The sequence below is a fragment of the Entelurus aequoreus genome, linkage group LG07, assembly GCF_033978785.1.
Source record: "Entelurus aequoreus isolate RoL-2023_Sb linkage group LG07, RoL_Eaeq_v1.1, whole genome shotgun sequence".
Classification (NCBI taxonomy): domain Eukaryota; kingdom Metazoa; phylum Chordata; class Actinopteri; order Syngnathiformes; family Syngnathidae; genus Entelurus; species Entelurus aequoreus.
The window spans coordinates 67,811,568-67,828,399 of NC_084737.1; the positions used below are offsets into that span (position 1 = coordinate 67,811,568).

General features: G+C 38.3%; 1 protein-coding gene across 1 annotated transcript in view; it reads left to right on the forward strand.

Annotated features, from left to right (window-relative positions):
- Nucleotides 1-434: 434 nt before the first annotated feature.
- casz1 (castor zinc finger 1) overlaps nucleotides 435-16,832 on the forward strand; it is a 176,361-nt gene continuing 159,963 nt past the window's right edge. Inside the window, exon 1 of the mRNA XM_062054338.1 lies at nucleotides 435-877. Coding sequence (XP_061910322.1) covers nucleotides 829-877 — 49 coding nt within the window. The 5' untranslated portion in view covers nucleotides 435-828. The remainder of the gene's footprint in view (nucleotides 878-16,832) is intronic.

Here is a 16,832-nt window from a genome sequence, read left to right on the forward strand (position 1 = left end):
TAATAAAACCTTAAAAATACAATAGGGTCCTCTGTCCCAAAGGGACATTCGGTCCCTAAATATACTCCTCCCCCTTAACCCCGCCCCCCGGCACTGCTCCCCCGTCCACCCCCCTCAATCTCCCGAATTCGGAGGTTTCAAGGTTTCAAGTATGATTTAAGGTGACATTTTATATAGTCAAAACTCTCTTTTACGTACTGGAAGTGAAGTTTGATTTGATTCCACACACTTTAGTGCAGTGTTGCCGATACATTAATAGGTGTGTCTCGCTAAAAAGAAATAAAGGCGCTCCCCTCATTTGAATGGAGGCAGCACAGGCTCCTCCCCGAGAGAGTTGAAAGGCTAGAAGACTACAGGGATGGAAAAGGCCAGCCCACTGAGGGAGGGAGTAAAAAGAAAGAAAAAAAAAAAAGGAGTGCAGGGGGCTCCTCTGCCATAATTTCCTATCAGCCTATTGAGACAACATCACCAGCAGCTTGGTCTGTGGTGTGTGCATGGAAGCAAAGCAGAGGGCGAGAGAGAGGCAGACACACCAGAGAGAGAGAGAGAGAGGAGGGAAGGGGGAGGCTCCATATTCTCTCACCTACCTCCCCCCTACTGTCAAGCCACGGGAAGGAGGGGCCAGACCCGAAGCTGCCAATCAAATCTGCTCGTGGCAGCCGGCATTATCTCAGCAACAAACTATTGACAGATTACATGTCAAGGAGTTTAGTGCATGATTGAAGGAAGCCCTTTTTTTTGTTTTTTTTGTTATACTCACTTTTCCGCGTTATCTGCCCCTCCACTGAGCAACATTTGAATGACTTTCCAACAGAGTTGAGCAGTATTATGAAAGTTACATGTCTGAGAGGATTTAACTTCGACTTCCCTGAATATGGTGAGTACTTATTTTTCCCCTCACTTTGTCAGGTATGTTTTTTTTTTTGTTGTTGTTGTCACATTTAAAGACAGTTAAAGGTGTGCCCTTATCTAGTTGTTCATTATTAAATGATAGTATGTGCCAGCAAATGCACCCATATAGATAGAGCTATATGTATATATATATGTATATGACCACCCGTATTTACAGCTGCCCAAAGGTGACTGCAATATCAAATATGATCGCCTCTTTTCACTCATGCAGCACACATGTGCGGAAAGTTCACAAGACTACTTTCATTTTCTGTCGCTCAAAACAAACACAACTCTTATAACTTTTTTAAATTTTTTTTTGCATAATTCCAACTCCTCCCTTCATAAAATGTCAGGTTTTTTTTCGTGTGCAGGCCAGCATATTTTACTGTACAAATACAGGTGTTGGTTTTCCCCACTGACAATGCCATTAGGATACAATGAATGGCCTGAGGATTTGTTGCCAAGGGGACAAAGCAAACAAACTGTTTTGTTGCCACACATGTAAATGGTGAAGGGCAGAAACACGACCACCTTTCCAGGTATAATTCGGAGTGGCGTGTGTTCCATGCATCGACGCTCCAGAGGGCAGCTCAAACTAGAAAACAGACTTTTATTTTAAAATATGGAGTGGGGTTTTTTTTTTGTGTGTGTGTGTGTGTGTGCGAATGGCACTGTGGCACAAATGCTGTTCATGTTAATAAAAGTGTCATTTATAGACAGCCTTTTGGTTAAGTAGTTTAGGGGATGAACTTGTTGCCCTATTTTGTGTGAATTAAAGCTACTGGGTGGGACTGGACTTTCTACTTTAGAGAAGGACTCAGGTTCATGCTCATAACTTATATACCACAGTAACATTTACTTCTCTCTGTTTTGTCTGTGAGTGTTATGTTTATACGGGTGTGTTTTCTGTTGGCGTTCACTGACTAGTGTATGTGGGTGTGTGTGTGTGTGTGTGTGTGTGTGTGTGTGGAGTAGTCTACTGTATATATTTCCTTATTTCAGACCATACCCCATTTATAAGTTTTTACATAACTTTCGGTTTTATGTTTGCTGTTTAAAAAAGTAAATTTTTCATTCTAACTATATGTAAACACCCCCGTGTAAAGTGTATACTGTTTATAGACTGAATAATACATGTTATAGACTATAGGAAAAAAAAACAGTTCAGATGTCGAATTATTATCATACAATTTTTCTAAGCCAGTGAACATTTTACCCAAGCTGTCTTTAAAATGTTTATACGACAATCATGAACTCTCTCTGTTAGTTCCCCCCCCCCCCCCTGTAGTTGTTCAGAGCTCATCACAAATACACTTCCGCTTGTCAGGAAGAAGAAATTAAAGAGATTCTAAAGAGCAGTGTTGATGTTGCATTTCCGGACGTGTGGCGGCAACGTGACCACAAACTCGTGCGGGACTCAGACTTGTGGACACGTCCGTCATGCGTGGTCACTTTTAGTCCCAACATATCGCTCTTATCGCGACACACCCTAATTTTAAACTTTTTGCCTGCATGGATGATGTGTCCCCTCCCCGATCCCCCCCCCTCGTCCCCCTTATGAGTCATAATTTTGATTGCCTTCACCCTCGTGGAGTTGTCTCATTAACCCTTTGTGGCCCTCTCCATCTTTTATAGCCTTCCACAAAACGGGGATGAAACGAGGGAGGAAAACAAGTCGAGGTCTGACGGGCCTCAATAACCTTATATCACAATTTAGCCATAACCTGAATCATTTTGATGTCTTAAGCAATAAAATATGCTGTTGTGCTCCTATTTCTCCTGCTCCTCCGATGACAGTAAATTTACATTTTTTAATTAAACTAGCCAGATTTTTTTTATTATTATTGGGGGCTGGGCTATGCTAATGGGAATGTTGTGTACAGCAGATTAACAGAGTTTTGAAATAAATTTAACAGGCAGACATTTGGAAGGGAGGAAAGAAAAAAAAAAGTGAGTCATTGTCTTTAACCTCTTTCAAGCCGATTTCTCCTGGGGGTTCCTTGTATTCTGTGAGGAGCCTTGTCAGTGCACAGTGCTCCTCGGCAACGAGGTGATTAGCATTGCCCCTGTCAACCGCTAAAAACATTTAGCCTTCAACAAACGCCTTGTATTATTCTTCAAATCACTGCTAAATGCATTCTTAAATTAGGGTGTGATTATGTGATGGAAGATGGAAACAAAACAAAAAAAAAGTGTATTATTTATTTGCATTACATTAAATGAGATCAAATATTCCTGTATTGTCCTTGCATTTCAAAAAGTTTTATATATTTCATCTTTCTAGATGCATTTGAAGTAATTATTAGAATATATATTTATGGGCTCAAAGAGAGGGACTGCATTAGGAATTAATTGTAAAATACAGAAGTTGTATGTTTTATAAGTTTTATAGTCCGCTCGCTGTGTTTGATTGATGTAACGCGCAGCTGTGTGCGTGCGTGTGTGTGTGTGTGTGTGTGTGTGTGTGTGTGTGTGTGTGTGTGTGTGTGTGTTGCCTGGTTTCAGCAGGGCAGCAATGGGAGAAGAGAGGGGGAACACGGGAGACAAGGGGAGGGAGTAGCAGTGTGTGTGTGTGTGTGTGTGTGTGTGTGTGTGTGTGTGTGTGTGTGTGTGTGTGTGTGTGTGTGTGTGTGTGTTAGAGCGGGCAGAAAGAGAGGGACAGCTGAGTCCTGATGGAACATGTGCCTAGTCATCAGACACCCCGCACCATAATTACCTTACCCCCCCCCCCCATCTTTTAATACCCAAATCACACCAACTGGCCTTTTTTTTTTTTTTTTTTAAACGAGAAAGACAGAGGAAACACGTGAGATCAAACGTTGGAATAAAGTCCAGATGCACGTGGGCTGTCCTGTAGTCTTGCAAGGGTAGTCCAAGTGTTGGCGGCTACTTGATATGGGCCACGAGTAAGGCAAGTAGCATCAACACCCCCTTTCTTCATGGCTGTGCACTCATGCAAAGGCCGGCACCTAATTAAAACCTCAAAGCTCCTTGTCACCAATCTGGAGTAATGGTCTAATTAATACTCCTGGAAGAAATATTCCAGAATGATAAACAGGTTGCACATTGGTATCTATTTTTTAAATTTTTTTATTGTATGCCTTTTTAGCACAAATCATGTGTTTTGATTAGGGCTGTCAAAATTAACAAGTTAACTCATGTGATTAATCACAAAAAAATGATCGCATTATTTATGTATATGTTAATTACACTGTTTATTTTTCTGATGGTTACCTGAAAGGTGTGTGTTGTTATACGGTCAGTGATCAGGTCAATGCAAAGATGAATGAAGAGACTCCGACTTTGACTTTATTTGGAAAAAAAATGTGTGCGTTCCTGTAAAATGTTTAAAAATGTTTCCTGTATGACATTCTGATTATGAAATTGCATTTGTGTCCTAATTTGGAGGTATTTTTTCCCCCCCAGTTTAATTTACATTACGCAAGCAAGTAATAACGTGTGATTAATCAGGATTAATCCAATTTCAACAGTGTGACTAATTGGATTAATAAAAAAATATTAATTGACAGCACTATTTTTTATTACAGTGGGTTAAACAAATACATTTCAGAAAGTGTCCTCATGCATTATTTAGTAAAAAAAAAAAAAAAATGTTTTTATACTCTTAAAAAAAGCATCTGGTAACAAACATCCATCCCCTAATCTTTCATCTTATTTTCCTAACTGGACTGCAAAACAAAAATTACATGCATTCAAGTAAAATGTTAAAAATGTTCCTGTATGACTTTCTAAAAATTAAATAGCATTTTTTTTTTTTTTTTTTTTTGCAACCAAGTAATAACCTGTGATTAATCAGGATTAATCACATTTCAAACATGTGATTAATCTGATTTTTAAAAACGTATTATTTTACTGCACTGGTTTTAATATAATGCCTTTAAAATGACTACATTTTGACGAATTGGAAAAAGGGTCTTCATAGATTTTGTAAAAAAAAAAAAAAAGAGGGAATATTATTTTCATACTTTTAAGAAAAAAAAAGAAAAAGCTTCCGGTAACTCGTGTCTATCCGCTAATCTTACATGCAAAATTCATATTTCATCGGAGGCAAAGAAAGAGGAACAATCTCCAGTCATTGATATGCTGTATAAGAGGGCAAAAGGGAAAATGAAGAGGTAATTAGCGGAGTGGAAGACTTTGCCGTGTTTGCCTGAAAGCGCGGTCTCCACCGGCCATGAATGAATTTGCATGCTCCGCTTATCGAGGCGCACTTATTAGGGGCGGCTGAAAGAGAGATTAAGCCGGCACAAAATGTGGTGACTAATCCTTTTAAACGTGGCAGTGGGGTCTTTAAGGTGCAAACCGGGGCGGCCAGCGCGCGTACGCTAGCTGTCGAGGAATGTGCAACTTTGATGCGCAGGATGGGACTTTCATCACCTGACCTCCTCTTATCTGCGCGAGACGTCGCCACGAGCCTCATTTTTAGTCATTTTATTCATAATCGTGATTTTTTTTTTAAGTATTCGGCTTTGTTTCTAATGAACTTGTTTTAACACGGGAGCTTTTTTTTTCCCTCCCCTGTGCGCTGGAAGTGAGAAAATGTTTGTTCTACTGAGTTGCGGAGCCAGTAGCCGCGTCCTCATCCGTAATTGACTGCAAACAGGAAGGTCTAAACACTCGCCCTCCACTTCAGGTCCCCCCCCGCCCCCCGCCCTGCTCGTGCTTCACGGTGACATTGAGGTCAGCAGCGATTCCTCCGCTCGGTGCGCGGTACATCTGAAGGCCAGCTGCTCATTTTTGTCTCTGCCAAGGCGAAGATGGAGGAAGAGCAGAGAGCGAAAGGAGCAGGAGTTTGCTGTATTTCTTTCCTTTTTTTTTTTTGAGTGGGTAACTTGATAGGATTACATGGTTATGGAGCCTACACCTGTTAAGAGGCTGTTAGAAGAACAGTTGGTTGTGCAGCTAAGCTTTTTTCTTTTTTTTTTCTTTTTATCCGCTGTCCATTCGGTGTTTCCCTGTGGGGATTTTACACTTAGAGTTCATTCCATGAAGTGCCCTGGGCCCTAGGCTTTGTGGGACCCTAAATCTTTTTTTTTTGTGGCTCCGTTTTGATCTTTGATATCAATTATACATTATTTTCATTAGACTCCTGAAAAAGGCCCCCACTCCAAACCACCCTAAACCTTTTTACAGGTGCTAAAAAAAACAATTCATCGACTTAATTTGGTTTGACACTAGCTTTTTAAAACAGGTGTAAATTTGCAAGTTTAAAACAGGTGTAAATTTGCAAGTTTCCCTTTACGTCAGGCGTCACCAACGTGGTGCCCGCGGGCACCAGGTAGCCCATAAGAACCAGATGAGTAGCCCGCTGGCCTGTTCTAAAAATAGCTCAAATAGCAGCACTTACCAGTGAGCTACCTCTATTTTTTAAATTGTATTTATTTACTAGCAAGCTGGTCTCGCTTTGCCCGACATTTTTAATTCTAAGAGAGACAAAACTCAAATAGAATTTGAAAATCCAAGAAAATATTTTAAAGACGTGGTCTTCACTTGTTAAAATAAATTCATTATTTTTTTTACTTTGCTTCTTATAACTTTTAGAAAGACAATTTTAGAGAAAAAATACAACCTTAAAAATGATTTTAGGATTTTTAAACACATATACCTTTTTACCCTTAAATTCCTTCCTCTTCTTTCCTGACAATTTAAATCAATGTTCAAGTAATTTTTTTTATTTTTTATTGAAAAGAATAATAAATACATTTTAATTTAATTCTTCATTTTAGCTTCTGTTTTTTCGACGAAGAATATTTGTGAAATATTTTTTCAAACTTATTATGATTAAAATTCAAAAAAATTATTCTAGAAAATCTGTAGAATCAAATTTGAATCTTATTTCAAAGTCTTTTGAATTTCTTTTAAAAATTTTGTTCTGGAAAATCTAGAAGAAATGATCTTTGTTAGAAATATAGCTTGGTCCAATTTGTTATATATTCTGACAAAGTGTAGATTGGATTTTAACCTATTCAAAACATGTCATCAAAATTCTAAAATTAATCTTAATCAGGAAAAATTACTAATGATGTTCCATAAATTCATTTTTTAAATTTTTTTCAAAAAGATTCGAATTAGCTAGTTTTTCTTTTCTTTTTTTCGGTTGAATTTTGAATTTTAAAGAGTCGAAATTGAAGATAAACTATGTTTAAAAATTTAATTGTAATTTTTTGTGTGTTTTCTCCTCTTTTAAACCGTTCAATTAAGTGTAAATATCATTAATTATTAATAATAACATAGAGTTAAAGGTAAATTGAGCAAATTGGCTATTTCTGGCAATTTATTTAAGTGTGTATCAAACTGGTAGCCCTTCGCATTAATCAGTACCCAAGAAGTAGCTCTTGGTTTCAAAAAGGTTGGTGACCCCTGCTTTACGTCATAGTGTAAAGTACAGCTTATTATGTACATCAGGGGTTCTTAACCTTTTTGACCCCAGGGCCTAACTTTTCCACTACAGGGGGAGCCCTGAATAAGTAATCTTTATCTTGATTTTAATCTTATTCAATAATTATATCTATCTTACTTACAGTTGAACAGAATACACCTTGTCAAATGATATGAGGCCGCGTGTTAACCTCAAAGATTATTACCAAGGCTAAGGTCCAGCTGATTACAAAAATACATAATTACTAATCAAAGATAGTGAAAAAGAAGGGACTCATAAAAACTGATTGAAAACAATTACGCAGTGCTAAAATAAATACATTCTAACTAAATTGATAATAAATAACATTCCATTCATCCATCCATTTTCTACGGCTTGTCAGTATGTAATATTATTATTAATAATAATAGCGATGATAATGTTTCTTACATCCATCCATTTTCTACCGCTTATTCCCTTCGGGGTCGCGGGGGGCGCTGGAGCCTATCTCAGCTACAATCGGGCGGAAGGCGGGGTACACCCTTGACAAGTTGCCACCTCATCGCAGGGCCACCTGTTAATTAAATTTAAAGGCGAATTAAAATCAGCTTCACCAATTTAGTCATAATTTTGGCGCTCAAATAATATTTCCGTGGCTTAAGCTCCAGACTTCTGTTTGTTTGAGATTGTCATTACTGCCACAAGTGGTGGAAAAGTGTATTACAACTGCATACTTCTGCGGCCCAGATGGACTACAGCTGAAAAAAATTAATTTTTTTTAACAGCTCTCTAGGGGGCGCTAGCGGCCCAACAATGGGCCCCCGACCAAATATTAACACTGAATAAGTAATCTTTATCTTGATTTTAATATTATTCAATAATTATATGTTGTTGTGACTTGTGCAGCCCTTTGAGACACTTGTGATTTAGGGCTATATAAATAAACATTGATTGATATCTAACTTACTTACAGTTTAATAGAATACACCTTGTCAAATGATATGAGACCATATGTTAACCTCAAAGATTATTACCAAGGCTTAGGTCCAGCTGATTATAAAAATACATAAATACTAATCAAAGATAGTGAAAAAGAAGGGACTCATAAAAACTGATGAAAAACGCAGTGCTGAAATAAATACATTCCAACTAAATTGATAATAAATAATATTCCATCCATCCATCCATTTTCTACCGCTTGTCAGTGTGTAATATTATTATAAATAATAATAGCGATGATAGTGTTTCTTTCAGAAACTGGTAATTAAATTTAAATGCGAATGAAAATCAGCTTCACCACTTTAGTCGTAATTTTGGCGCTCAAAAAACTTTTCTCTGACTTCATTTTCAGACTTCTGTTTGTTTGAGATTGTCATTACTGCCACAAGTGGTAGAAAAAAATATTTTTTTGACGTCCCTCTAGGGGGCGCTAGCGGCCCAACAACGGGCCCCGGCCAAATAATAACACTGAATAAGTAATCTTTATCTTGATTTTAATCTTATTCAGTAATTATATCCAACCTACTTACCGTTTAATAGAATACACCTTGTCAAATGATATGAGACCGTGTGTTAACCACAAAGATTATTACCAAGGCTTAGGTCCAGCTGATTACAAAAATACATAAAAACTAATCAAAGATAGTGAAAATGAAGGGACTCATAAAAACTGATTAAAAACAATTACGCAGTGCTAAAAAAAATACATTCTAACTAAATTGATAATAAATAATATTATATAATATTATTGTTAATAATAATGATGATAATGTTTCTTACATAAACTGGTCATTACATTTAAATGCAAATGAAAATCAGCTTCACCACTTTAGTCGTATTTTTTGCGCTCAAACTTTTCCATGACTTAAGCTCCAGACTTCCGTTTGTTTGAGATCGTCATTACTGCCACAAGTGGTGGAAAAGTGTATTACAACTGAGTACTGCTGCGGCCCATATGGACCACGGCTGAAAAAACTATATTTTTTGACGTCTCTCTTGGGGGCGCTAGCGGCCCAACAACGGGCCCCGGCCAAATAATAACACTGAATACGTAATCTTTATCTTGATTTTAATCTAATTCAATAATTATATCCAACCTACTTACCGTTTAATAGAATACACCTTGTCAAATGATATGAGACCATGTGTTAACCACTAAGATTATTACCAAGGCTTAGGTCCAGCTGATTACAAAAATACATAATTACTAATCAAAGATAGTGAAAAAGAAGGGACTCATAAAAACTGATGAAAAACAATTACGCAGTGCTAAATTAAATACATTCTAACTAAATTGATAATAAATATTATGTAATATTATTATTAATAATATAATTAATTATTATTATTAATAATAATAATGATAATGATTCTTACATAAACTGTTAATTAAATTTAAAAGCGGATGAAAATCAGCTTCACCACTTTAGTCGTAACGTTTGCGCTCAAGAAAATTTTCTATGACTTCAAGAGGTTTGAGATTGTCATTACTGCCACAAGTGGTGGAAAAGTGTATTACAGCTGTGGCTTATATGCACCACAGCTGAAAAAAAAACTATATTTTTTGACGGCTCTCTAGGGGGCGCTAGCGGCCCATCAAAGGTCAAGAAACACTGATGTACATCATTATAATATTATTATTAGTGCATCCACTCAGGGTTAAGTCTTTAAAAACTAGTGACGCCTCCGTTTCGAACTTTAATCAAGGTTCCTTGAACACGCCACAGTTATGCTATGAGATGCAAAAGTGAAACTTAAACAGAAATTTGTCCGACGCTGCCACGAATGCATTCATCATATTTTTACTCTTCCTGGTTCCCGAATGTGTGAATGCCAAAAAGTGAGCTTTAAAGACACCTGTCTTGAGTGAACCCGTGTGAAGTGTTCCATGCTTGCTTTGCCGCCATCGTTTTGCATTTTTGCAAGGGGGTGTGGCCACTGTTACACATTCCTAAATTGATTCAAACAACCTTATTATTGAACTTTGACAACAAACAGACAGATCTACATAAAAGAAAACAAATCTCCACAAAAGCCCAGGCAACGATCACGTGCTCCCCTAGTGGCCGTGGCCGGAATCACCCGCACTGAGTGTTTTTTTTTTGCCCTGCAAGTGGCGCACACTGTCTGGTGACATGCGAGCGCGTGTCTGAGTGTCGGCCCGGGTCGCCCTCCCCTCTCCCGAGACTCATTGTCCCCAGTCCAGTCGCGCTTCCCTCTCTGACCTCCGAGGCGAGCGCGTTAACACGACACAGGCGGCGGCCGAACAAAGAATGTCATTTTCGTTTGTTTTTCCACAAGGGTGAGGGACAGGTGTTGGCAGAGTCATAAAATGCCCAAATACTGGTTAAACCAGACGATTTAAATGATTAAGGGTTCGGTTGAAAACATTTGTGCACATTTTAGGAGTGCCAAAGACATGTTGTCAATCAGAAATACTTTCAGAAGGAGTGGGGAAATGAGTAATGCATAAAATGCCTTGCTTGTTTTCTCTTGTTCGTCTATTATTCAAGAGGAAAACAGTGGTGAAGTATTGTCTCGGCCCTGGAGACAGTTTGGAAAGCGGCGATGAGAAAATCACATTGCAGTCGGCCCACTGCCTTATTTGGCAATCCGCAGCCCCTCCCCCCCCTCACTTTTTCTGCACCTGTTCCTCTATTGTGCCGGAATTTTCTATATTTGGCAAGAAGTTTATACTCCAAACTTCATATTCTCATGTCTATTTTCGTTCTGTCCCCCCTCTCCGCCCACCTCCCGCAGTTGTTCACGAGACAATATTAGAAAACAGGATTCAAAACCCACGAGGAGGTCGAAGCATTTCTCAGTGGGGACTTCTAAATGTCATGTATGATATTAACACGTCGCCTTTTTACCACGGGGCGCAAATGATCCTCCCCTTTGAAGCGCAGGAGAAATAAAACGAAAAAAGAACAAAGTTAATAGATATCTCGGGCTAACTTTTAATTGTTCTGATATGTAATTGCTAAATGACAATAAAAAATAAGGAGCAGGGCCGCTTTAAAAGCTTTATCTGCTGCTCTGCGCTCAAAGTGTCATGTCCATAACAGCACCACCTTGATCTACAGAGTAAAATAACCGCTTAGGCTTATTGTTTGGACAATATTGGAACTCCCCCCCTCTGTTCCACCCCTCTCTCCCTTGATTCATTTCACCCACTGTCCTCGGCTGCTGGAAAATGGCGTTAATTTTTTTATTACCTGTTTGACTCTCCAGCCTTATTACTGTAGCCCCTTAATGTTCCCTGTAACCGTGGAAACCAGATGAATAAATGTCCGCCAAAGAAAATGAGATGATTAAACAGGTCACCCTTGCAAAACAAATTCGCCTGGTCGAGCGCAATTTGTGTACCGAGCGGCTGTCTTAACAGTTTGCTAACAAGGGGATTGTTTGCCAGCCTCGCTCGCAGAAGAGGGAATTGGGGGGGGGGAGGGATGATTGAAGAGATAATATTTTAGATGGCCGTGCAATTTGTCTAATCTCTTTATTCCTGGTGATAGTCAGGTGTTTTGTGTATGATTTAAAGTTCCACCTTCGTCCTTTTTGTGAAATGGCGAGAGACACTTTTTGCTTCCTGCGCGCGTGTGCATATTTAAGCGACGCAGGTCCCATTTTAAATCATGTTGTTGTCAGCGGCATTTGGTGCATGATTATCAGCAAGTGCAGTGGCAAATAGGAATCCTCTCATTTATGTGGCAACCAATCATTACTGCTAATTGTCCTTGAGGCCATCTGTACTGTATAGGCTGCCTCGTCCTCTGCCCGTGTCGCCGCCACTGTGTTGGTCATGGATTTATAAGTACTCACCCAACTCAGCACAAAACGTCCGATGCGCTCAACTGCAGTAACAAATGTTTTTTTTATATATATTTTTTCTACCTCTTAAATGAAATGAAAGCACCAACAGCAAGGATCATTGGGTTGGTGATTTCTATTCTGCTCCACCTGTAACGTTCCACCAATCTCTGCTGTGTGGAACACTTTGGAATAGTTAACCCTCATCTGGATTGGGTTTATATATATATATATATATATATATATATATATATATATATATCAGGGCTGTACGGTGTACCAGTATTAGTATAGTACCGCATTACTAATTAATTATATTCGGTACTATATACCGCCTCTGAAAAGTACCTAAATTAGGAGCCTTTGTTTACTTACTTACTAATAAAAGACAAGTTGTCTTGTATGTTCACTATTTTATTTAAGGACAAACTTGCAATAAGAAACATATGTTTAATGTACCCTAAGATTTTTTTGTTAAAATAAAGCCAATAATGCAGATTTTGGTGGTCCCCTTTATTTAGAAAACTATCGTGTTGGTATCGGGACAACACTGTATATATATATATATATATATATATATATATATATATATATATATATATATATATATATATATATATATATATATATATATATATATATATATATATATATTAGGGGTGTAACGGTACGTGTATTTGTATTGAACCGTTTCGGTACGGGGGTTTCGGTTTGGTTCGGAGGTGTACCGAACGAGTACACATTTTAGCAGCGACCGGGCTAGGACAACATGTAAAAGCCCGAGCTGGAAGACCCTCCTGCCTCGTTAAGATCTCCCGTTTGAGAACACTTTGGCTGCGCGATACAACAATGGAGGACGGAGGTTTGCCGACATTGTTCAGCAGCTGCTTCTGACAACACGTCAAACATGTGTTGCACCTTTCCTGCGTCCGGCTCCCAGACCGTAGTCGAGGAGCGCAGGGGAGACACTCCTCCAGGGCCAATGTTTTCTCGGGGGCAACACCCTTCACTCTACCCGGCAGTGGGTCTCCACAGCTCCGGACTCCAGGGTAAATGACGAGTCCGGCGATTAGTTGCAAATCGTGGCTTTATTGAGGTCTGGCACACAGCCAATCCAACAAAACACTAGCTACTCCCCGCACTCACGCTACCGCTCCCTCACCTCGCTCGCCCACACACTCACCTCACATGCTGTCACATATTAAAGGGCCACACACACACATACGCTACTCTCATAACACATGCTAACCCATTTGAAGCGTCACCACCGCATTCAAGCAGCCTCTCCTCGGCGAGTCAGGCAGGACTAAAGCAATGACAAATGTTTTTATAGCAGCAGATATAAGTCCATATTGCATTAAAAAATAGATTTTGACCCACTTCTATGGTGGAAGAACAATGAGCCCATATATCCTCTTACTGCCAAGTTAGCCAGGCTGGGGGGAATAAAAGTTAATCTGAGGCTGAGTTGACTTAAACTGTTTAATGTTGCACTTTTTATATGTAAAAGAAAAGTTTTGTCATTTTATTTAATCTGAGCAACAACTTGAGGCAGTTTAATGTTGATTAACGTGGACCCTGACTTAAACAAGTTGAAACACTTATTGGGGTGTTACCATTTAGTGGTCAATTATACGGAATATGTACTGTACTGTGCAATCTACTAATAAAAGTCTCAATCAATCAATCAAAAAAAAGCACTTTATATGTAGAAATGTTTTGTTAAGAAACCATTCTGAGCCTTATCTTATTTAGTTTTTATTTCATATATGTTGACCACATTAACCCTGGCAATGGACCCTGTGTGTATATGTACGTTATGCCATTGTTTACAAATTTGGTTAATAAATAACCAAAAAATTTGTATTTTGTTGTTTTCTTACTTTACTGAAAATGAACCGAACCGTGACCTCTAAACCGAGGTATGTACCGAACCGAAATTTGTGTGTACCGTTACACCCCTTATATATATATGTATGTATATATACATATATATATACGTATATATATATATATATATATATATATATATATATATATATATATATATATATATATATATATATATATATATATATATATATATATATATATATATATATATATATATATATATGGTTTATTTGTGTGTGTGTACATATATATGTGTGTATATACAGTATGTGTATATATATATATATATATATATATATATATATATATATATATATATATACACACACACCTGCACTTGGAGTGCAGGTGGGCTTGCCCAACCGCTCCTTCAAAAAACATAATTGTCTCGTATTAAGTAACAAGAGTAAACTTTCTACACTTTGTCGGTTATTACAGTGAGAATCAAAAGTAGTTTGTAAAATGTCAATGGAATTAATGAATGACAGGAAGATTTATATGACATTTTTATAACAATCTCATTCCCCTCCCTTTCCTGCTCCGTCTCCAATAAGAGAATAAAATAGCAGAATTCTTTAACTTTTCACTTAATCACTTTTGGTTTATGGAGGGTGCGGTTTGATCCCCGGCCAGCATCAGAAATGGTATTTGGTGTAAACAAGTGTGAGGGTGCACCTACAGTAATACATGGAGAGAGATCATAGGACAGCTGACCTGCTGATATAATATATATATGGGCGTACTCTCCTTTTTTGAAAACTCTTAACATCAACATTTATTGATTTCATGCGTTACCCGTGTAGGTTAGAGTGCTACCTCAACTTAATAATGACCCAACTTAGGAGTGTTTTGAGGGTAATTGTTGTGCTTTAAGTTGCAAGCAGACAAAAATTGAGCTAGATGTGTTGGCGTAGCAGAAGTCACAATTAACTATGTAAGATCCGCTCAAAACATCTGGTTTTGCTCGCTATTTTATTGCCACAGAAGAACATAACTTGCAGCAATGGGAAGGAAGAAAGTGAGTGTTAAGGGCAGTGCTGAGAAGTGGATGATATTCTTTGAATTAAAGAAAGAAAACATCCAAAACAGGCCGAGTGTAATTCCTGCTAGCCTGCACCATTTTGAAGAGTGAGTCTAACGTCAGCCTACAGTATTAAAATAGTATGTTAACAGCGGACATTTATCCATGAGAATATGGAATAGCTGCGGATTGTGTGTTCGACATACAGTAGAAGCAGATGGAAGGAGAGGTACGGTAAATGCTTTATATTATTATTACATGACTTCATAAAACCATGATTGTTGTTTCTACTTCATTATATTGTATTGTTTTTATTACAATACGGACAAGTACACGTTTTGTCATGTTCCAGAAAAACCTCTGTCCTCCGGTCCAAACGTCAATAAAAGAGAATTTGATGCATGTTTCATGTTAACATTGCGCTGGTTTTGGGGGGCCAAGCACCAATATCTTCATTTGTTTTAATGGACGACACTGATTTGAATCTCCGAGGTTAAGGTGCTTGTGACGTAAATATTAGGCAAAATCATCAGGCGATAGTGTTACTGTGGTGGCCCCTAACGAGAAAAACTAAAAAACATTTATTTTATTTGCACTAAAAAAAAATTTGTTGGAACAGTTTGTTGCCATGTATTTGAATTACTGCAAAACACCCGTCTAATTAGGTTTAGGTTTCTGTCAAAATGACATCACACAAATACGTATTTTTTAGGGAGTGGGCAACCCTGTGTGTAGACAGGATGGTGATAGCATGACATCATAGCGACATGACAACGTATAATCTGCCAATCCATTCAACAAAGAAGAATGCGACAGCTAAACAGTTGTACCATGACATGACGTATAAAGAGAATCCACAAAAATCATAATCCACAATATTTTTAGGGACCGAATGTCCCTTTGGGACAGAGGACCCTATTGTATTTGTAAGGTTTTATTATTATTATACCGCCGCCTCTTTGAGCTGTAATTTGACCCCCTTAACATGCTTCAAAACTCAACATATTTGACACACACATCAGGACTGGCGAAAATTGCGATCTAATCAGAAACCTAGCCCCAAAACTCAAAATTGCGCTCTAGCGCCTCCTAGGAATAAAACACTGACAAAACTGCTCGTAACTCCCACTAGGAATGTCGGAGAGACATGAAACAAAAACCTCTATGTAGGTCTCACTTAGACCTAGATTTCATACACTGACATCCTTCAGCAAAAATCAACAGGAAGTTTGCAATTCCCCCTTCAAAACAAAAGTTTAGTAAAAACAGTCACTTTTGCCTCTTTGAGCTATAATTTCACCCCCTTAACATGCTTCAAAACTCACCAAACTGGACACACACATCAGGACTGGCAAAAATTGCGATCTAATAAAAAAACAACAACCCCAAAACTCAAAATTGCGCTCTAGCGCCCCCTAGGAAGAAAACACAGACAAAACTGCTCCTCGGAAGAAAACAGACAAAACTGCCTGTAACTTCCAGTAGGAATGTCGTAGAGACATGAAACAAAAACCTCTATGTAGGTCTCACTTAGACTTACATTTCATTCATTGACAAACCCCAGCAAAAATCAACAGGAAGTTTGCAATTCCCCCTTCAAAACAAAAGTTTTGTAAAAACCGGTCACCTTTTTTCAAACATTATCTCCACTGAGCGCGTTTGTCGTGTCGGCTTCAAACGAGCACAGGAGAGAGATAGAACCCTTCTGATTAAAAGTTGATGAAAGAGTTTTAATTACTGCTCTGGTTTGGATTTTATGTGCCGTCAAAGTTGGTCCCGTCCATCGCTGCTTGCAGCTTTAATTATTAGGGTCCGCATGTACCCTGTAAAAAG